General features: G+C 43.6%; 1 protein-coding gene across 4 annotated transcripts in view; it reads right to left on the reverse strand.

Annotated features, from left to right (window-relative positions):
• Window positions 1–1,048: 1,048 nt before the first annotated feature.
• dlc1 (DLC1 Rho GTPase activating protein) overlaps window positions 1,049–23,579 on the reverse strand; it is a 56,040-nt gene continuing 33,509 nt past the window's right edge. For all 4 annotated transcript variants that reach the window (XM_011618766.2, XM_011618765.2, XM_011618767.2 and 1 more), the window contains 13 exons: window positions 16,566–16,637; window positions 15,381–15,462; window positions 14,399–14,462; window positions 11,482–13,109; window positions 10,563–10,742; window positions 6,414–6,573; window positions 5,720–5,924; window positions 5,071–5,287; window positions 4,651–4,765; window positions 3,777–3,992; window positions 2,931–3,148; window positions 2,670–2,843; window positions 1,049–2,582 (listed from right to left, as the gene is read on the reverse strand). In XM_011618766.2, coding sequence (XP_011617068.2) covers window positions 2,483–2,582; window positions 2,670–2,843; window positions 2,931–3,148; window positions 3,777–3,992; window positions 4,651–4,765; window positions 5,071–5,287; window positions 5,720–5,924; window positions 6,414–6,573; window positions 10,563–10,742; window positions 11,482–13,109; window positions 14,399–14,462; window positions 15,381–15,462; window positions 16,566–16,637 — 3,431 coding nt within the window. In that variant the 3' untranslated portion in view covers window positions 1,049–2,482. The remainder of the gene's footprint in view (window positions 2,583–2,669; window positions 2,844–2,930; window positions 3,149–3,776; window positions 3,993–4,650; window positions 4,766–5,070; window positions 5,288–5,719; window positions 5,925–6,413; window positions 6,574–10,562; window positions 10,743–11,481; window positions 13,110–14,398; window positions 14,463–15,380; window positions 15,463–16,565; window positions 16,638–23,579) is intronic.

Raw genomic sequence — 23,579 nt, forward strand, 5'->3', positions numbered from 1 at the left:
TACCACTTTGAAAAAGCTTATTATCACTAATTCTGTAGTTCCAGTTACTATCTTAGACAGGAAAATTATCATACTTATGGAATCGTCTAATAATTAGGTTATGCTGCTATAGGCTGAGGCTGCCGGGGTCCAGAAACATGATCACCTAATGGGCAAGTCCAGTCCATGAAGGCTGGCCAGGTTTTGTATCCTACCAGGGAGAAACCACTCCTGTGTTTACCTGTAGGACAGAAAGTCTGGCTTGGATACGGCCCTCGAGGACTGGATTTGCCCACCCCTGATCTACAGGTACTGCCGCCTTCATAGCTGTACGCTGACCTACTGACCTCCGACCCCGCTGACCCACTCAACCCTACCGGCAGCTTATTATAATTAATATAATTAATGTATTTACATGATCTCTGCCTAGTCTCTCCTCTACCTGTCCTCCCCCTTCTCCTCTCTCTCTACCCAGCCAGCCATCAGCAGGAGGGTTCACCCTACATGAGCCTGGTCCTGCTCAAGGTTTCTTCCTGATAAAGGGGAGTTTTTCCTTGCCACTGTTGCTTGTTGGGGGTCAGGCCCTGGGATTCTGTTAAGCGCCTAGAACCAATTTTGATTGTAACAGACGCTATATAAATAAAGATTGATTGATTGATTGATTGATTAAAAGCTTTGCTTACTCTTCCATCAATACCGATTCGTTGTTCAACCCTCTGTGGTACAGCTTGGCTCTAGAACTCTCCTGGTTACACGTATGCTTTGCGATTCCTGTTTTGAGTCCGAGCTCATTATCTATTTTGTCCTGTAGATCGGCCATTCAGGCGCCTGTTCGTGCCGCCCAGCTTGCTCCAGCTACACTTGCTGAGTTTCCCCACCCGAAGTTGTTTGTGGATTGCAAACTGCTAATTTCAATAAAGCTTTCTGTGATCAATTCTAACAGTCGTGTGTGTGTCTCTGTCTTTGGAGGTTCAGTTTGTGCTTGCAGCTGATGACAGACTCTACAGTTAGATTACCGCGAGATCCCTGAGGGATGGAGGGATTTTAAACAGTGAAACCCAGACATTCATTCCATTGTCATACATTTAATAGTGCACTTTGATTAACCTGTACAGAAATATTAATAAAAAACATAAAACCTTTGTTCATTTCTGCAACACAAAGCTTAGCATTTACAATACAGTTAAAAGCTTTTATACAAAAGCAAAATATATCTGAGGTATAAATACAAACATTTTAAATTAACTGTCATTGTCATGCATTATTAGGCAGTTATTGTGAATGACAGTTGGTGAATGAATCCTACTAGTTATAGACACAAACAAGCTCTTAGGCTGGTGATGGAAGCTGAATCTGAATCCCGTCAGAACGTCGACACCATGGCAGCCAGGTGCTGCACTAAGACAATTTTCTTACCTTTTGGAATAACACAAACATTAAGTCTACTGTGTTTTACAGTAAAACCTGTAAAAGTGCCACCTTTAGAAGTTTTCATCTGTTTATTCATCCTACTTTTTATAGGAGTTTCCTGAACACATGCGTGGTGAACTGAGTGTGCTATAAACATTTCCTGAAATCTTTTTCAACACTGAGGAATAGATGTATTTGTGTCTAACATTTAAATCACAAGCTCCTCAATCAAAGATTAAAAGGCTTTTTTTTTCTTTCCTTGGAGCCATTGTGGCTGATTTGGCAGTTGCATCTAAAGCTCAGGGAACCACAACTTCCTGAATTATCCTGGTTTTTGTCGAGGTGATGAACCTTCTGGATGTTAACTCTTGTTCTCTCTCTCTCATCTTTGTCTGCCTGCTGCTGCTGCTGCTGCTGAACTCTTCTCTTCTGTCCTCCACCTGCTGCCTCACTGTCCTGGCTGCTGTGCTGACAGCCTTTATATCACCTCTCATTCCCAGCTCACTTCATGCTTGGATCCGTCCATCCACTGACTAGAATTGCATTGGTGCTTTTTTGTAACAGAGATCAAAAGACCAGGTAACAAGACCCAAAATGTGAAAGAATATGTATTTACACATTATAGTGCCCCCAAAAGCAGTGTGAGGAATATGCATTTCTAACTGCTACTCTCACCCATAGACAGTCCCTGTCTCTCTCCCCCTCCACACACACACACAGACACACGCACACACGCACACAGGCACGCATGCACGCATGCACGCACTCTTACCTCTTTTGCTTCTCAGAAGCAGTAGCACCCTTTGGCTAAATGTTAATCCTTACACACAAAATCAACAACATCATGTCCTTTGGCCCAGATCAACATTTGTCTGCTATAGAATCCAAATTAAAATGGAGCATTAGTTATCTGTCATGAAATCAGAGTAATAAAAGTCCTTCAATCCAGAAACCAGGATTTGTCCTTTAAATAAGTATGTAAAAATGTGTAGATGCATCCACGTCTTCATTGGGATGGATGGAAGTAATCTTTTAAAGTCCTCTGTCATGTCCAGTTGGCGATTCACAAGTAGCTACAGACCCAACTTGCTTTTTATTTTTCCACAGGTAGGGTGAAGGAGTCTCGTATCCGAGCCGCCTCAGCAGCGCACAGGTGTCCGTACATTTTATTGTACCACTCCGGAAAGCGACCCCTAGGGCAAGGAGAGGCCTCATTGTGTTGGTGTTGTTACATAATTGGGTCCAAAATTTGTTTTCACTGCTGTTAGAAATTCTCTTACCTGCAGTCGATCCTGGAAATATGTGTAAGTCTGGACTTGTTCCCTCCGCAGGGTTCAATATAGTAGCGTGACAGGAGGATGTTCGCCCGGACACCGACAGCAGCTACAGTGCTGTGGTCCACAGATGTACACACCAGTACACACGCTCCCTTTGGCAGGTCTGTCAGCCATGTTCTGGTTGAGACAGACAGTTTTTAGTCAAAAACCAGAGCACAACCTTTGGTAAAATGGAGAGCTGGTGAGAAGTGAGAAAAGGTCTACCTCAGCACCACATGGTCTCTGGTGGGATGTGGAGCCATGGTGTTCCTGACATACTGGTAAATGTCTGTTCTGTCATTGAGAGTCTCGACGGTCCGGCACTCTAGCAGGTCCTCATCCCAGTGACCTTGCTCCCGCAACACTCGTGTCAGAACGTCCTCGGGACTGGCTGGAATTTCCACGGTCACTTTCCACAGCCGCAGAGGGAAACCATCATGCAACTGCAAAAAACACCCCATTTTTAATGTATATGCAGTATGTGGAATAACATGGGGGATCCAGGGCTGGTGAACAGACTGTTCCGGTGACTCAATGAATGATAAGATATTCATAGCATTAGTGATAAAGCATTAGTGACCGTCACTAATGCTTTAGATGTTTGAAGATTTCTTCCTTATATCCACTTGTATTCACACATATATGAATCCAGCCATTATTCACCACACAGTAAAAACCCACTGCTGTTGAGTCAATTCAGCTGCCCCTCCACTGTGATATGATTTCAAAACATTTGCTGCTGTGCCTTGTGACTTTTAAACTGGAGAAAGATAAAGTAATACAGAATCCTCCCAAACAGGAAATGTCATCCTGTGTATGTGTCCAAGTCAAGCTGATGTCATTCTGCGCAAAAAGCCAGTGCACAGATGGAAAAAGGAGCTGATGTCACACAGAAGTGATTCTTTAGAGGAAGTCTGATAGACTGGTAGTCCACTTTGTATTTAGAGAAGCAAGACAAGGATAGGAAATATAACAGAAAACGCCAGAAGTGGAGAAGATGTGTGTACAAATGTATTAAAATCATATTTGAACATGACTCATCTGATGCTATGTGAATAAAGAAACTCTGACCTTCCTACAGGCCAGCTCAGCCTGCTCTGGTGTGGGACAGCTGTCGTAACCTTTAAATTTTTCTTTGGCTTCTTTGAGCAGGGTGTCCAGGCTGTCCTGTAGAAAGGATCTAGTGGCTCCCAAACTGGTCTTCTCGCCCACCAGATCCTCTAAACTCCGGGGCAGCAGAGCCTGCTCCATATAGGAGTTTCTGCAGTGATTCATCTCCTCTGGTATCTGTAGGGAACAACAGGGAGGAGATTTTGAGAAAACCACATAACTTATTGACACTTGAGGACTCTTTTCACTTTCACCTCTTAGAGGGGAAAATTCCCTCTTCCCTTGACTGAATTATGTTCATTATGCTCATTGCTGTTGCTCCCTTGGGGAGTCAAGAACCAGTCAAACTGTTATTAATTACAACTAAGTGTAGAGTATAATTAATTAATCAATTATAATTTTTATCTCCTGTTTGTAAGACCTTTCCTGCAGCTTTAGCTGAGGACTGATAAAATTAATGTCTAAAGAAGAAGGAATTTCATTCCATGATGGAAGTTTCTTTGAAATAAAGGAAAAGTCCAGGTCATCATGTCATTGGTCATGTTGAGTTTATGGCCTCCCATTAGCAATTAGCTATCTAATGATAGGAAAGCCATTTCAAGACTAATAGCTTTAATGTTTGCCTCACAGGAAATTATCTGCCAATGTAATTAGGAAAGAAATTACAGTAACTCAGTATAGCAGTAATAACCTGCAGGATTGACTTGCACTTCACTGTATATGTGACATGTACAGTGACAACAGGATGTAGGCGTGTCAGGTGGTATAAATCTTAAACATTACAATATTTTATCTATTATGTAAGTGTGATTAAGGCACATGCACAAATACTGACCCGGAAGAGTTTTCCGCACTCCTGAATCATGTGTGCCAGGCCATGAGTGGCAGCCAGGTTTTCATTCAGGTCTCTTTGGTCGGGCTTTCCTAAAGTCTGCTTTCTGTTCATCACCCTGTGAGCAAAACCACAAAGACAAGAAACTGAGTAACAGCCTCCAATAAATGCATGAAATATGCTTCTGAGTTAAGATGTGGTGCAAGCTTTTCCTCCATCTCTCTCCCTAAAGCTGTGCATCCTTCACTTTCCCCTCTTCCTTCCAAAGCATCCTGCTTTTTTATTTAGTCAAAGCCAGCATTTTCTGTCTTTTGCAATGTACAGAACAGGCAATGTTATGTAAGCTGCTAATACAATAACTGTTCCACTAAAGGCCAAACAAATGGTTGAGAGCAGAGGCACATGTGCGATCGGTGACCCCACCTTGGTGATGAGCTCTCCTTTTTCCGCAGTGTGTTGAGGTGAAAGAGGGATGGTGCCAGACAAACGGCTAGGTTGGTGGGGGTCATCTGGTTCTCAGCCACGCTGGCAGTCACGTCACTCAGGAGGCACAAGAGTGTCTGCAGTGCTTCGCGGTTCTCGTCAGGTAGGAGCAGCACGGCGGCCCGTACAGCCTGCAGATGAAGTTCTTTAGGCATGTCTGGAGGGGAAGTCAGGTGGATGTCAGGACTCGTATTTCATATTAAATCCTGAGAAAAATCCAATAACTACTGTCAAGTTGCATCATGTCAACTTTTTTTGGTGCTGCTGGTTTGTGCAAGGCCTCCCTTCACTTCCAGGAATGAGACATGCAGGAATCTAAGTGGGTTATGTAATCTCACATATGTTTTTGTGTGTCTATGCATGTGCGTACATATACTAGATTCCTACGGAGTCAATGAAACTATATCAAAAGACATACCACAAAAAAGTATGACATCTATCACCCCATTCTCCAGTTGTTTCTAACACTCGTCTGCTCTCTTTTCTTTTGTGTTGAATTTGACGAGTTGGCAGGTCAGTTATCCACACAGTCCTCCAACAGTGCTTGGGTGTCCTTGTGTATTTGCACTTTGAATGTCTGTATTCTTACACTGATAGATCTGGAGGAAGGTCTCTGAGAGTTTGCTGGAGAGCAGGGGTTCTGGTAAATCTCTGAAGTATTGCTTCAGCATGTCTGCTACGTCATACGCAGACTGGCCCTCATAGTTAACGGCTCCATCTGTGCCGCTTGCTTCATTCATCTGACGCAGAGTTTGGATACGTGACTTAACTCCAGACTTTCTGAAAAGGCCAACCTGGAGGAAAGAAGTGAACACCAAGGACAGAGAGACAATCACATCATTTATACATCTGTCACAGTGACTTTACTAATTCAGCATTAACATGACTGAAGCTATCTTTGTGCTTGAAGGCATTTTAGAAATGGGTGCTGTGTTAAGAACAATGGAAAACCACCTGGAGACAGAGACAAATATTCTTGACTTATGTCCTTCTCCAGAATCTGTGTGGACCATGTTGTTGACTGTATTTACTAAAAGATCAAGTCCAAGGCATTCATCTACTCAAAACTTCAACAGACCCCATCGGTGACCTTTTAAGGCTTGGAATGATAAATATTAGGGTGGAAAAGAGTAAAGGGTGACTGGCTTGTCTAGCATGAATATTTTCACTAAGTTAACTAACTCAAAAACTAGATGAATGATGTTACTGTAAATGTATATTACACTGCTGAAGATGATTGAAGATGAACATGTTTACACTTTTATTTGTACATGCTGTGCTACCTGGTCAAGGCAGTGGCCTCGTAAATAACGCATGGCTTGTTGGATTCCCTGAGGAAGTGGCTGGCCTGTTCTCTGAACGATGACTTGCAGCGGGACACCGAACACATTCCTGTCTTTGTAGTCGGGCACCTTGATCCGCTTCATAAACTTAGGTACAGCCCTTAAAGGTAGATGCAAATGAAAGGTAACAATAAATACCGACAAAAATTCAAGTGGATTCTGATATAAATTTATGACTCCAGCTCAATATGACACATAATTTAAGAATGTCTTGCTATAAAAGTAGGGATGGGTGTTTTTCTGTGTGTACAAGGAGAAGCCAGTTTATGAGGGATGGCGAAACAGAGGGTTAGAGGGATATAGGAGGGGTGTTAAAGAAGGAAGATACAGGGGTGTTGGAACCCATTTAGGCCTTTTCTGTCCTACCAGGTAGACAACCTTTCACTTGGGTTCCAACTTGCCTTCAATCAATCAATCAATCTTTATTTATATAGCGTCTTATACAATCAAAATTGTTTCAAGGCGCTTTCCAGAATCCCAGGGCCTGACCCCAGACAAGCAACAGTGGCAAGGAAAAACTACCCTTTAACAGGAAGAAACCTTGAGCAGGACCAGGCTCATGTAGGGGGACCCTCCTGCTGATGGCCGGCTGGGTAAAGAGAGAGGAGAAGGGGGAGGACAGGTAGAGGATAGGATAGGTAGGAGAGGAGAGGAGAGGAGAGGAGAGGAGAGGAGAGGAGAGGAGAGGAGAGGAGAGGAGAGGAGAGGAGAGGAGAGGAGAGGAGAGGAGAGGGGTAAAGGAGAGGAGAAGTAGAGTGAAGGGGAGGTAGAGGAGAGGAGAAGGAGGAGGAGGAGGAGGGGAAAGAGGAGAGGAAAGAAGAGGAGAGGGAGAGGAAAAGGAGAAGGAGAAGGAGGGGGAGAGGAGAGGAGAGGAGAGGAGAGGAGAGGAGAGGAGAGGAGAGGAGAGGAGAGGAGAGGAGAGGAGAGGAGAGGAGAGGGAGAGGAGAGGCACAGAGCACAGAAACACACACAAAAAATATGATGCACAATCACTTCAGCGGGGCCGGAGGTCATTATGCAGCTCCAAGGGCAGCGATACCTGTAAATAAATAGAGGGGGGGAGAAGCAGAAAAACTAAACAAGAATCAGCATAACTAGTCTGCTTGATGAGGAGAGGAAAGGAAAGGAGAGGAGAGGAGAGGAGAGGAAACCATGACCCAGTGGAGTGACAGAGGCCTGTCAGGTGATCATGTTTCCGGACCCCGGCAGCCTTGGCCTATAACAGCATAACTAAGATGTGACCTAACGATTAGACGACCCCCTAAGTATGATAATTTGTCTGTCTGTGATAGTAACTGGAACTAGTGAATTAGTAACAATAAGCTTTTTCAAAGAGGAAGGTTTTGAGTCTGATCTTAAAAGTAGCGATGGAGTCAGCCTCCCGTACCTGGACAGGGACCTGGTTCCATAGCAGGGGGGCCGGGTAGCTAAATGCTCGGCGGAGGGAACACCATGGACATGGGCAAACTGGTATCTATCAGATAAGTATGATCTAAACCAGTCTAGTGCTGTCCCTTTAATCCCAATCACATGATCCAGTCTCTGTAACAGGATGCTGTGATCAACTGTATCAAAAGCAGCACTGAGGTCCAGCAGAACCAGCATAGAGACCAGTCCATGATCTGAAGCTATGAGAAGATCATTAGTGACTTTAAGAAGTGCTGTTTCTGTGCTGTGGTGAGCTCTAAAGCCTGACTGAAACATCTCAAACAGGCTGTTCCTCTGCAGGTGCTCCAGTAACTGAGTCACCACCACCTTCTCTAGAACTTTAGAGATAAAAGGAAGGTTGGATATTGGCCTATAATTTGCTAAGACATCAGGATCCAGTGATGGTTTTTTAAGCAATGGCTTAATCACTGCCACCTTGGACCGGGGTACATGTAGGACCGGGGTACATAACCTGACACTAAAGAACCATTGATCTGGTCCAGGATAGAACTGCCTATCAATGGTAAAACATCCTTCAACAGGTGTGTTGGGATGGGATCTAAAAGACACGTGGTGGTCTTGGATTTCTGAATTAGCGATGACGCCTCAGAGAAATATATAGGGCTGAAGGAGCTTAAGGGCTCGTTGGAGACCCTGTATGTTCCCACAGTCGGCACATCTGGTGATGGTCCAGTTGTTGGGATGGCCTGGTTAGCTTTCTCTCTGATAGCTAGAACTTTATCAGTGAAGAAGCTCATGAAGTCTTCACCACTAAGGGAAGAAGGGATACGTGGATCTAAAACACTGTGACTCTTAGTTAATTTGGCCACAGTGCTGAAAAGAAACCTGGGGTTGCTCTTATTTTCCTCAATTAAAGAAGAAAAATAAGCTGTTCTAGCCTTGCGAAGGGCCTTTTTGTAAACTAATAGACAGTCTTTCCAGGCTACATGATAGCTGTCTATTTTACAAGAATGCCACTTCCTTTCCAGTCTTCGCACTTTCTGCTTGAGGGTCCTGATATGTGAATTATACCAGGGGGCACACCTCCTCTGATTTACTATTTTCTTTTTCAGGGGGGCAACAGAATCAAGCGTGATTCTCAGTGAGGTTGCTGCACCTTCAGCAATAGAGTCAGCCTTAGTGAAAGTGATTTTCTGTCTGGAACAAGAAAAAACCCGTCTGAATTATGGCACCGGAAAACTGTGTTTTAAACTCTGTGGTTTAAAATATGCATACCCATTCCATTACAAGAATGTGTCCACAGATGGATGCTATAATGTGTGTTTGTGTGAGCATGTGTGTGCGCATATGTGTTCCGGTACTTACTACATATTGAGTACAAAAATACACATTCTACTTCCAAAGTGAGGCCTATTTGAGGGTTCACACCTGGTTCGGAGGTTGCGGTTAGAACCAGTTTGAGGGTTAGGCACTTATTTGGGATGGGTAAGTGTAAGAGGGGGGAATTTATTGTCTCTAAATGTCCTCACAAAGATAGAAGTACAAGGACGTGTGTGGGGGGAGTGTTAGAAATGTTATGTGTGACGGGACAAACTGGTCTTTGTTGGAGCTGGTGTTCATGAGAGTCCAGAGTTGCTCTGAGCTGCCAATTTAGAAATGGAAAAGGAGCATATTATGATCCCAGCACGGAATTCTGCATGGAATATGTGTGTGTGTGTGTGTGTGTGTGTGTGTGTGTGTGTGTGTGTGTTTAGCAGCCAACAAGTGTCTTTCAGTGATCTTTCAGTCACTCATAAGACGAACTGTAGTTATAACACTTGGGTCAGAAAAGGAAGGAATACTAAGCAGCCTTGAGCAGGACATGAGCCTGGTCCTGCTCAAGGTTTCTTCCTGTTAAAGGGGAGTTTTTCCTTGCCACTGTTGCTTGTCTGGGGTTAGGCTCTGGGATTCTGTTAAGCGCCTTGAAACAATTTTGATTGTAAAAGACGCTATATAAATAAAGATTGATTGATTGATTGACTAAAAACAAGTAAAAGTGATTTCAGTTTCTCATTTCCAGTTAATTCTACCTTAAAAAATGTCCCTCCTGGTTTATCTGCTGTTGTGAATTCATTAAGAATGATTAAATGATCTTATGATTGTCATATTTCAATTTTGCGAACTGAAGTAAAAGGCAGCCATTTGAGGACGGCGGATGGAAAGAGAAATTTGGTAGATGTACTGGTAAACAGGTTATACTACCTGCTTCTATAAGGTCAACAAAGGTTAGACATGCGTATCCCAAACAGACAGACAGACAGACAGACAGGCAGGCAGGCAGGCAGGCAGGCAGGCAGGCAGGCAGGCAGGCAGACAGACAGACAGACAGTCAGACAGACAGACAGACAGACAGACAGACAAGTTGTAAAGGGATGACTGCAGAGGTTCAAACTGCCATGATGGCCCATTGAGAAAAAGACAATTACAGCCTGGGAAAAGAATGTGAAACTCAACCTCTGTCCACAGCCATCACCACGCTATATAGCAACCTGCAGTTGGCCGGACTGAGAGTGGTACATTTGCATACTGGGATGGTGAAGTGCATAAATTCAAGGGCATCACACATGAGGTACAGTTGAAAAGAGACAGAAATGCCAGAGATAACAGGCTTGAAGGCCCAAACCACCGATGGTCTCCCCATCTTGTCCTCCATCCGCTCACCAGCTGAAGCCTTGTTTGTTGGTAGGAGTGTGCTTCTCCAACAGTGCAGTGAGTTGAAGCAGGGAGAGCTTCTGGAGCAGATTCATCTGAAGCACCGACTGGCAGCTGATCTGGAGAGGAGCCGAGGCCGAACTGGGCTGGTGGGAGTTCTGGAAGCTTGGCCAACGGAGTTTCTGAGGCCTGGAGCATGGAGACAGAAATCATGAAAAGGTTCTTGGCATCTGCCTGAATCGTGGCATGTGCAAAGTGTTCTGTCTTCACAGCAACATGTGAAAAGTGATCAGTTTAAGGATTACAAGGATTTCAACATGCACCGATGTAGGTCCTCCCCCGAAACCAAATACTGGATCCCTGCAGGAGCAGCAACACTTCCATGGAAACTGAGCAGCACTTGCTAACGTGCATTCATCATGTTATGAAAGATGAACAGTCTCAGCGTGGTTCGCTCTTTATTTTTGGCTGTCACTTTCTGAGGTGGCCCCTCATTGTTTGTTTCTCTGTTGAGTGAGTGGACTTCAGCTATTAATTACACCTAAATGATGTCGATGGCAATACTAGATTTTCAAGATTATTATTCTGTATTGGTGTAAGTTGGTTTGTCACCCAAACATTGAAAGGACCATCACATCTCAGCAAAGGATACTGAGAGAACACACGGCTTTTAAAGGTGTGTGCTTTACAAGTTCATCCAAAGAGTCAATTCAAAAGGAGGGGAAGTAGAATGTAAGAGAATACAAAATACTTTTTAAAGTTACATCTTTTTACAAGCATTTTAGCCATAATATCCTCATATAAAAGCATCAACACAAATATTTTTCCCACGTGTGTGGACACGTCTTTAGGGACTTCTCAAAGTTAAAGTTAAATGAAGGGGTTATTCCAGAGGGGTACAGAGATGATTTAGACTTTCTTCACTGACCTGCTGGTTCTGGTTAGAGAAGCCCCAACACCAGAGTCTCTTCTGTCCCTCATTCCTTCCTCGTTCTCACCCAGCGGGTTTCCTGTGCTGTCTTGGTCGCTTCCATTTTCAGTTTCCTCTAGTCGGTTCTGCAAAGGTGAAGACGGACAAGGAGAGGCCGAGTCCAATGCCGAATCTGAATCGCCTTCTTCTTCCTCTTCTTCCTCTTCTGCTGTCACAGCCTCTGACCACGCATTAACAAACCGCTGCAGGCCGCTGACGTGCTGCAGCACTTGATCCAGCTTCTGTTCATCTCCTTCTTCTTCCTCATCTCTCTCTACATGAGGGACATTGTCATAAAAGCTGACCCGGCTGTCCACAGAGCCTGAAGATCCACTTCGCTGCCGTCTATTTTGCTGCCTCCTAAGTATCACAGAATTGCCATTTGTATTTCTGTTGTTACATAATGCATTTCCATCTTGCAAAGCTTTGGGAAACGTTCCAGGCTTGTGCCCTTCTGGTAAGTAGAAGAAGATCATGTGCTCCTCTTCATCCTCCCCTAGTCTTGTACTGTCTTGAATGCTGAGGTTGTTCCTGCAGTTCTGCTCGTTGATGGTCATGTTGTTACTTTCTTTGCTGGGAGTGGAAGGAGCAGCTTTAGGAGCTGGTGCTGCCAGATGTTCGGCACCTATTTGAGGTATACTGAAAGGGTCAAAGCCCTCCAAGTACATTCCTCCTCTCTTAGTAGATGATGCGGCTGTGCTGTGACTTCGAGCCCGAGTCACTGGGCTTGGTGTGCTCACTGCACTTCCACTGCTGGCCTCAGACTGGCTACTTGTAGTGCTCCCAGTACTCCTATTGCTGGTCTGGGTGGAGTAGGAAATGGAGCGATTCCTGTTAAGTGTCATGGTTTGTGTAGGGTTGCGGTTGTGATTAAAATTCTGGTTGAGATTGATGCTGGAAATGTCGACACAATTGAGCCTTCTCAACTTGTCGTCATCAAGCCCCTCTTTGATGACAGGGCCGCTGATTTCAATCTTCCCACCAGTGCTGCTGCCCTTCTTCTTTCTCTTGGAGGTGGTTCCAGCACGTAGACGAAGACTCTCCATTCTTTTGAGGAAGCTCTTAGCTCTTGAACGAGTGCTTTTGCCACCTCCTCTGTCTAGACTTCCTCCTATGCCTCCCGCACCTGTTTTATCATCAAACGTAAATTGTCCAAATGTCTCAAGGGGTGATGGAGGCATCCCATCAGACAGATAGTCCTCAATCGCCCCTCCTGAGCCACCTGTGCATGATGACGAACACATGCTAGCCACAGAGCTAGCACGCGCAGCAGGCACAGCTTCATTTGTCAGGGTGACACAATGGTTCTTCTCTCCCATTCTACCTCCACTTCCACTACTGTGGATGGAGCCGACCTCAGGCTGTTCACTAAGGTCAGTCAACACACTCTCGGAACTATTTCCTTCTTGGAGAGCGGCTCTGCCTTTCTGGGATACTTGATCCTTAAGGACCAAGGCTGAAGTAGCATCAGTGGGCACCTTGGAAAAAACATCCAGTTCGTCCATCCTGGACCAGCGTTTACTCTCTCTCTGGAAGGTCCAACGACCACTGATGGCACAAGGCTCATCCTCATCAGAATCCTCACTCTGGTTAGGTAGCGAAGGGCAGAATGGAGAGAGGAAAAAACAAATGGCATCAATAGAACAATTACAAGTGTCTAATAAGTGTTCCTTCTTTTGACTTAAACAAGCATCGAAACATAAAACATTTTACACACCTCCCCCACTTTGGTTAATCTATGTCAAGCTCTGGAGGGACTTCAGGAAATTCCATCATGACCCCCATAGCTCACATGGCAGCCAGCCAGACTGGGGTCATCCCCCCTGCAGGATTTATCCCCTCTGTCTACACAAACTGAGGGCTACGCAATCTCTATTACGTCGCGAAAGCTAATTAATATTCCTTGTTAATGGCAGAAATATTCAGATTTGTCCCAGTTCTTAATCACAATGAAATCCTGCATTGGAAAAAACTCAACTTTATACATTAAAATACTGAGCGATGCAGGGAATTTTTTGCAAAACATGGACTCTTAATGCATTTTCTCCATATCAGGTTTTTATTAAAGCGAATGAACAAAAGACACTTAGGTGACAATGTACGTGACAAGTCTTTGTTTCTGAGGTTATGCTGATTGGAAAGTGAGGGAGTGGTGGCATGCTATTCATTCTGGTTAGAGTGTGTCAATCATGCACCATCAATTTGGAGATCAGCTATCCTCAATGTCACTGTAAAGGTGAAACTCACACGGGTTGTAAAGAAAGAAAATAATTTATTCTGACAATAGAAACAATAAAAATAGGGGGTGATCAATGTGGTGGAGATCAATGCATTCCTAAGTTGTCCAAAGCTGGGGTGGAAGGGGTCAGCTCACAGAGATGTCAACTAAGCCCACTGACTGACCATCATTCTCTGTTGACTCCTAGAAAGACTCATGCTAATGAATACCACTGCACACAGAACAAGGATGTCCAACTCTGAGGCCATTAGTGATGTAGTTTATGTTTTTGTAGTTTAACCTGATCGTCTGCAGTTGAACCCTGATATCCACATGCTAATGTAAGTATAACCTTGCAAAGTGAAAGGTAAGTGTATGGAAAAAATGTTAAAACAGCAGCTTTGTAAGCACTGTAATTTTTTAGGTGACCTAAAATATGATACATTGGACATTTAAGAAAGAAGAGAAGCATGCCTTAAACAGAATGAAGGCCTTCATTCATAATTATTAATTAAATCCATCCACCTTTCCTTTACTGCTGACATTGTATTATAAAAGAAACATGTGTCTTTTTACTATAAAAGAGAAGGCAATAGTGCTCCCTCTAGACACCTTTCAGGTATAGAGGAAGAGTGGGGTTAATGTGTGTTCACTTACTCGCTTCCTGTGAGGAGAGATCTCCAATCTCATTAGAGCACACTTGTTAAGGGTGTTCAGTCTCCTGCAAAATCACAAATATGCAAAAAAGGTCTAATTTAAAAGTGGTTTAACCAAGTTTCTTAAATTTTCCTAAAGTACCATCCAGTCATTTAGAAGAGGAATTAAGGTGAGAAAAATGAATTGCACTCATTCTGGCCAATAGGCTGAGGAAGGGTACCGGTAATCACCACACAGCCAAAAAGATACTGTGAGAGAGAAAGAGGAAATAAATCTGATGGAGTGGCAACAACTTGGGGAGGGAATGAAGAAAGCTTATCCCCTATGCCACCTGGGGAAGGAAAGAGTATTTGGTGGTGGGGGCCCTCTGGAGATCTCTGAGGGTGGATCATGTAACAATAAATAAGATAAAGGGATGGGAACTGAGCGATATTTAAGGCCGCTGGCAGGGGCCAAAGGCTGCCAAAGAGAGAGGATAGCTGCCAGATGTACAGAGGGACACCTGCTTCGGTTCAACACTGAGAGTCACAACTTAAAGAGGAGGAGCTTAAAGAAACTTGGCTCAGTTAAAAAGCCATTCATCTCCTTAAATGTTAAGCTAGCTTAATTTCTGAACAGCTAGGTGGGAATTGAGCATATTTATTCTCCTGCTGAGCAAAGCACTCAATCATACATGCAGGTGTGGTGCTGAAAAAATGCTGGTTCCTGCAGTAGAACTCCTCCAACCTGAAATAAGAAGTTCTGTAAAAGTAGACAGTCATGCATTCCTGACAGACTGACTGAAGTAATGAGGGCCAAGATAAAAAAGAAAAGATAAAGGCAGAGAAAAGGAAAGAGAAATACTATATGGGTGCCATCGACTTTTGACTACGACTTTCCAAAATATTCAATCTTTTGAAGTCATGTTTTTCTTTGTGGCGATAAGAAGCAATGCTCTCAGAACTTTAAAGAAATTAGCTACAATTAAGGCTCGTAAGCTCACCTGCAGAGAGCCTCAATAGCATCCCTATCAAGGAAGTCGTGGTCTCTGGTGACCGAGGAGATGTCAATGGGAAACTGGGCATCTGAATGAGGAGACAGATTAGTGTGGGTATCTCACACACACACACACACACACACACACACACACACGCACACACACACACACACACACAGAAGCAACTGGGACCATCCCACCTTCTCCCCCACATACAGACTTGATGAAAATCTAAAAGAGGAAGTAGTATCTTAGCCAACCAAACAAACACAGCTGCAGCTTTGAGACATGGCATGTAGGGGGGATGTGAAGCATGGAAGGAGGACCAGGGGAACTGACTGCAGAATGACAATAGGTACTCCACCGGGGCCTGACTTCCTTTCTTTTTGCCTCTCCTGAAGCCCTCATTACCAGACTCACATAATTACCACCAGAAATAAAAGCTAAAGTGTGGGTTAAACACACGAAAATGAAGCAATTTTGTGTGGATGGACTGACAGATTTCAGAATGTGCTTGATGTTTTTTTTTCTGGCCTGACCTAATCTAGATTGGGAATGTTTTCTTTTGGATAAATGCCCGAAGGCACCGATGATAGCAAAATCCTATTTACGGGAGGCACCTTAGCCTAGCATCCTGAAACAGGCCTATCTGTCTGCATATCTTTAGTGCGGCAATAATGTGGTCAGCAGGCACAATGAAGATCTTTCAGCAGATATAAGGGAAGAAAAAATGTCCTGTGCATCTGCACAAATTCCTGCTCCTTTGAGAATGGCTCAAAGTGACAGACCAGCGCTTTGTGAGACATTTCCCTCGTGACTGATTGGTTTGCTCTTTAGTGTTGCAGTTGCATGTATTAAAACAGCCTCATCACCTGGGCAGGCACACAATGAGCTTTCCATCCAAAGAGGAAACCCTTCACAGCTAAGTGGCAACAAGCAATGACTTGTTGACAATAGCAGCTTAGTTCAGCTGTCACAATCCTGTAGTTACATAAGGACAACTGGTAAGAGCTCGGTATGCCCTGGTAAAATGGGACTTGTTTTATGGAGTACAAGGAAGCTTTTTGGCGAGGTTTGAGAGTGAGACAATCATTTTTCTTCATATAGCATTTTTCTGCCTAATATGAGAAAATGTTCCTCACTGATTTCAAAACAAATAAATGTGTGAGCGTGAGTGGGTTGTTTCTTCACCTTCATAAAGCTGGGCATACTGTGGGAAACCCGCTGCTCGTAGCCAGGTACAGGCCTCTTTGGCTTCAATCTCTGCAGGAATGAAGGTGAGAAAGGACAGATTAGTGGATTGAGGTGTGACTCAAACTGAATATGTCAATCAATTCACTCAGATAATAACTCTAATTACACTGTAAGAGCATATGCCATTGAGCAGTGCTGGAAAAAAAAATCATTTTCAAAAACAGGATTTCTATATAATATATTTCTCTATTTTCTATATTACTGATGCTAGAGAGCATGCCAACATCTGATCTATTGTCTATCTATTGAACTATTGTCTATCTAGTGTCTATCTCATGGTGTCGAGCACGTAGAGCAACTTAAAGCATCTGCTCTGTAAAAACAAAACTCTCCTTACACCTGAAGGCAGGTTAGGCTGATGTTTAAATTCTTTATAGACAGAAAACCTCCGTGATGGTGGCCCCCTCGGTACACTATCACTGCACCTCCACGTAGAAAATAGAAATAAATAATTTCATGGATTAAACTGTTTTATTTCTGGATCTCTTTAATTTTTTGTGCTGTCCTCAGCTGCACTTTCTATGCTAGTGTTAACCAAAAGGAACCTTTGACTGCAAGTAAACTACATGTAAAAATCGAGATTTTCCAGATAAAACAGCATGGTTGTCAAGTGACCATCCAATGATAGATTTGAACATGACCACATTTCTCCATTACTGCTTGAGAAATTCCACCATAGCTTCCTTTAAACACGTGTGTGAGTTTTAGACTTGTTATGCTAAGTGATGACTGAATGTTGAAGCTGTGGTGAGAAGTCACGATGACATGTGAAAGCCTTTAGTTGACATATAGCAAATGATTACAAACATCCCAGGTGTCTTCAGTTGCACACTCATCCCCATGCAGACGGCAGTTTGAAGAGACAAGACAGACAGAAACGTGTCTCCAGGCCTGGAGGAGCTAACTTTACAATGTCCTCTTTATTGACTTGACAGCAAGTATGTATGTAGAACCTTGGGAAAAACATGTAAACCAAAACCACTGAAACACAGACAGGAAGAGACACCAGTAAACAGCACAAAAATCAAGAAGTCCTTTCTACATATATAGAGGTACTATATTTAGCTAAGCAAGATGGTAGGACTGAAAGCTATCTTATCTTTGAAATGCTAGTCTGGTAGTTCCACCTTGTTTCTAAGCTAATTTGTACCAAAGCCCTAAAACCAAAACTGTGGCTGAGAGGACACTAAAGACTTTTTTTAGTACGGTATATTAGAAGAGAAATACACACATAATAAAAACATAAATGTGTAATAAAATCACTCTGTCACACTCACTCTGACAGACAAAGGAAAGATTCCCAGGGCACTTTAAAGAAAATGGCTGTCTGGAAATAGCCATATATGAGCATTTACATACCAACAACAAGCCTAGACGGCCCACTAACAACAAGGTGTGACACGACCAATACAGGGCCTCACTTCTGCCACTGCAAGGGCCACCACTCCTCAAAAGCACCAGTTTGCACCCAGTATATGTGCTTGTTCATCTGCTACATGAAGTTTGTATTTTTTGGAGCTAAGAAGAATGCAGAAACCAAAGTGTAATTATATACAGCATTCTTGAAAGCTATACAGACAGCAACACATTTTGGGCCATGTTTGTGTGTGAATGTGTGCCTATAGAGAATAAGGCCGAGCATTTGTAAAGCCCAAACTTGTGTTTAAAGAGAAACCACTTTGATAGCAGTAAAGTGGTTGAAATGCAAATCAGACATACAAACACATGGTTATCTTTACACCCCCAGACGCCCTCAAAGAAACCTCTGGGACACTGGAGCCTCTGGAGAAAGGCTATTAAATAACACATCCCATCACTTCATGTTTGTCCGCTTTGCTAAAGATTTTTTTTTATGTCGGCATTGTGTCACATTATCACATGTTGTCTCCATTCTTTCAGAGAGTAATTTAAATATATTTATACACTGTATTTAGGTAAAGGGAGTTCACAGACTTGTATATGTACAAGTGAATATGTCTGTAAGCTGAGGAATTATATAAGAATGGTTCACACACTGAGACAATAAGATGTTAACACTGATGTATTGCAATGTTCGTCCCAGTTTATTCATTCCAACCTCCTTGAGGAACTACCTCACTTCCTCTCTCTGCTTCCTTCACTGGAAGAGTGCTGAACAGCACAACAGTAACCACAGACCACAAGTCTGTAACTGCCCGGCCCTCGTTTGTTTCTGGTCAAAAATGGGCTGGAGGGGCAGCTCATGGGCTCAAGAGATACTGAAACACACAACTACAAACATTTTACCAAAAATATTTCAAATATGAAATTAGAATAATCGATGTCTTTCCAAATGAAACAACAGGAAATATGTATGCTTTCATTATCTTGACCCCAAAGACTGCAGGTTTTGAATAGTGACAGAAGGTATTTAATCTTCCTTTATCTCATCTGAGGCTGCTCACCCTGACCCTCCACTAAACAAGACCTTTCTCCTGATCACGATCTCCAGATCGTCCTCATGGCCTCACTGCTCTGCTTCGAGACAGGACAAACAGGAGAACAGGGCAGACTGGAGCTCCTGGTCCGCCTCACAGACCTGGGCAAGGACCCATTTGTATGGCTCCTTGTATGTGGTTTCTGGGGCTTGTATGTTTCATTCTTTGGTAATATGGACATGTGCTGGATAAAAATACATTGAACTCCATCTCCATGGAGTATCCCATTCATCCAGGCCAAAGCTGTTCTTCAGCATCTAGCAGAGAATAATGTGCACATCTTCCAGAAACACTGGAAGATGTTTCTCAATGGTTCAGTTGATTCTCTGCTAAACTTTGAAGAGCAGTAAAATGTGATGCTTAGTCTTGCTGAAAGGAACAACTTCAATACACTCATTATTCAGCCATCATCAGCCAAAGGCATGACCGTTAATGATGAAAGCCAGAGTTATTTGAAATTTTATCTGGATAGCATCACCTAAACTTGGACATTTCAAACTGCTGCACTTTGAATCAGTTTAGCTTTAAGCAGTGTAATATACTAACCCATCATGTTCCCTCTTCTCAGTCTCTTCTCTCTGCTATTGTCTCTACCCTGCTTTGCTTCTCTCCTCTCTCCTTTCCTGTTACAGGAAATTCTCACAATTGCCGTCCAAAGTGTCTCTCCGTTAGCAGGAGGCAGCAAGGACAAGCTTGGCTGAGACTGAATGCTCGGCTCCACTGGGAGTTCTTCAGTCACCAGCAAACAAAGGATGCTGTTTCCCACCTCAAAGGTTCTGCTACATACACAGCAAACAGGAGGTCAAAAATCTCTATACAGCTATCGCTGGAGCTGTCTTTGAAGTTGGCATATACAGAAGATTGTCTGACAGCAGCCGCTGCTGTGAGTCAGGGTGGCTTATCTGCAGTTTCACGTTCATCGTTTCAAAGTGCTGCTTGTAACAGCCCAAAAGGCAGATGGAGAGTTCCTATGACCCCTTGAAGGGGTCACTGTCAAGGACTTGAAAAGTGGGTCTAGACAGGTGATGAGATGAACCCAACCAGACTTTGTCGCACAGGATCAACTTGGGAGTCCAGAGGCTGCTGCTGTTTGAGGCCCATGCTGATCCTAGAGTGACAGAACCCTGCTACAGAACCCTGAAAGATGCCACAAGATTCCTCTCAATCAGTTTATACTGTTCCTGAACAATCCTTGTGTGTTTTGCAGCTACTGAAAACGCCTTCTGTGAAATAACAAATGTCAAATACCACTGAGAAATTTGCTGGAATGCAGGAATTGGTGGTCACAGATTCTGGCTATGATCTGAGATTCCACAGTTGAGACAGCTGGTGTTTCCTGAGAGGTGGACCATTTCAGGAACATCACCATCTGGCCAGTCTGAAGCTGTGCCCTGTTGACACTCTTGCATGTACAAAAGAATTATAAGGTTAGTGGCACAGTCTATTTCAGCTATCTAGCTCCAGTCTGGGCAGGCAAACTGCGTGGACAAGCCACATGACTGACCGACACAGACCATTGCAGAACAAATCCCAACGACCCTTCAGTTGATGATGAAAGATTTATGGTAACTCAGAGGGCCCTGGTTGTGGATCAGGTGACCAGGGGTATTCTGAGGGTTTGTTAGCCTCCTGCCAGCACACACCTCTCTTTATTCAGAAACAGATCCCAGGACAGCCAGAGTAATGTCAGCAATAAAAATGTAAAAGAAAATCAAAAAACTATCTCACCTCACAGGACAGCACCATGGCTGATCACATATTATTTAGATAAGGCAGTAGCACCACATTGGAGTCAAAATAGACCCGAAATAACCCCAAATTATCTCCTCCAATTCATTAATTAACCAAGTGAAGTTCTTCTTGATGTGGCCAAGTGTAACACAATCAGACTGTTGGACAATGTTCATCCAGGTTTTCACCATCATAGGACCGTCTTGAGTACCTGTATTATATGGTGCCATGCTTCTCTGTCATATCTGAGGTAACTACCAGAATAATTAATTGACCAATGAAGCTCTGCCTGACTAAAAACGTATTTTGTAGCACCGACACATCCCTCCCTCCAACGACCCCTTCCCCCTCCAGCAAAAGGTCGGCAGTGAGGAAAAATGTTGAAGACAATGTGAAGGCACCGTTAGGTCAGAAATGTCACGGGTTTGAAGGCTAATGAAACCCTCATTTATTGTCCTCCAGGTATCAAAGGGTCAAAGTTAGTCAGACAGTGGTGCGCTCTCCTAAGTGCGCAGAACCAAAAATTAAAAAGGAATATTTAAAGTTATCTTACAGTCGTGTGTAGTTTTAAAAAAAAGCCAAGAAAGGTAGAGTATATACCCCAATAAATTAAAAGCAGGACGGAGCGCAGACAGAAATTAAACTGGAAGATGTGTTATCTGACAGCCTGCAGCGGTGAGATTAAAAGGTATTTAACTTCGAGATTCAATCCGAGCGCATACCCTGTAACACAGAAAACCCATTGAAACAAGCATTTTGTGGGGAAAGGGTTGCATGATACGCACACCATCAGACAGCTTAAGTGTGGATTCAATGACTTACGGGTTAGGATCATTATTCAATGTTCCGATCGCAAACTGCCTCAGCATAAAAGCAAATCCCGTTTACCTCCCAGTCACCGAGACCCACATGATAAATCCAAAGTGGAGAAAACTCAGATGCTTTGCTGAAAAAGCTCTTTTACTCGACAGCATAAATCCATGGCCGCAGCCAGAAGGACTGAGAGAGTTCCAGTATTTTTAAAAATCTTTCCGGCGCTGAGTAAGTCCAACTGAAGCGTTCCCAGTAGGAATGTGAATGGAGAGAAATGTGATTCAAGCTTAAGGAATGGGCAGCTCGGCCGTGGCTCCACCTCCAGCCCACTGCTGCTCCCCACCTGATAAGAGGCAGCAGACGCGCAGAGCCGGCCCGGATCATGGTACAGTATTCCCTTCCTGGTTTCTGTCATGCGGCGAATATTTATTCCAAGCAATATATCTGACAAACACAATTCATACCCATTTGCTCGGCTGCACGGAGCGCCCACCCACCCCTGACCCCTCCTTCATTATGTAGCAGTTGACTCAGAAGATCGGTGACGCTTTTGCATCTCATTAGAAAACACCAGAGACAACTGAGAGACGCTCTTTTGTGAGGCAAGATTAGGCTGAAAAGCGCAATTGAAATGGAAACTGTTGCAGGTACGGTAATGCTCTCTGGTCCTGCAACCCCTCGCACAACCTACCCTGGGCGCACGACGCACGTACACCACCTCGGGCTGATCATAAAACAGAAGTTCCACTCCTGACAGGATGGTTTTTCCACTTTGAAAACAGCTACATATCAAAGTGGTTGCATAATACTTAAGACAACCCTGATATAATTTCGGGAAAGGAGTTCTCAGAATTAAAATACTGCTTATGTTTGGTCTATTCTAACATGATGGCATGATTGTTGAAAAAAAAATCTCTCCAGTTTTTCCAGTTTTTTATCCAGTTTTCAGATCTGTTTCCATGGTGTCAGCATGTGAATTGGCCAGCTCTGTGTCATTACCAGCACTGTTATTACCATGGTGAAATGCAGGCACTGAGAGGCACATAAAGGCACAGCCAGACAGGGAAATTCATGTCATCCTTTGGCTGTGGGGGGAAAGAATGATGCAAAAACTCCTGGCAGCATTAAATGAGGAGAGTCACCAGTGGCACTTCCTGCCAGAGGCTCAACTCAGCCTGGTTCTGTACAGCCTGGTTCTTTAACAGTGGCTAAAGCCCCGAAGCACAGACTGCAGCTTATTTCGAACTAATTAACCCAAAGACTGACAGTGTGGTTTGGGATTCAGTTGGTGTCTTCAGCAATCATTCCAGAGGAATTCCATGTGAACATCATTTGATTAGAGCTGATTAGATGTTTCAGGAGTCTGTAACAAATAACATGTTGCTTCTGGATAAAGAGAATCCAGTCCCACAGATCTATAGTCTTCAAGAGCCTGAACAATATGAAAGCTCACCTACAGCCCAACTACAGTAGACACAAAATAACATTTTAGGTGACTTTTTAGAAAGCAGAAAATGAGCACACTCACCTGCTTTGCCCACTGCTCTGCAGCACTTTATCACACATCTCTGGAGCAAAGCTCCTCAGAGTTGGATGCTTGTTTGGCTCACGGCTGAGTTACAGCTCAAATCTACAGCAGTGTAATCTTTGCTTTGACCAAATGGGAGGAAATGATGAGAAGTGTTGAAATATGCAGACACGTGGGATTAAACAGGGATTAGGAGTAAATTTATGGAGAAAGAGAATAGAAGTGAGCTCTCCTAAAATTAATATTATAAAGGAATTTTAGGGGATTCTTATGTGAGTCAGTCATTCTTTTCATGTCTGTAGGTGCTCACAGACACACTTTTATTGGTGACAAATGAAGGCTTGGGTGCTGCTGCTGCTGTTGCTACTCCTGCTGTTGACCAAAACTACTGTAGTATATATATAGTATCACCTCTGATCTTGA

Source organism: Takifugu rubripes, chromosome 17 (genome assembly GCF_901000725.2).
Source record: "Takifugu rubripes chromosome 17, fTakRub1.2, whole genome shotgun sequence".
Classification (NCBI taxonomy): Eukaryota; Metazoa; Chordata; class Actinopteri; order Tetraodontiformes; family Tetraodontidae; genus Takifugu; species Takifugu rubripes.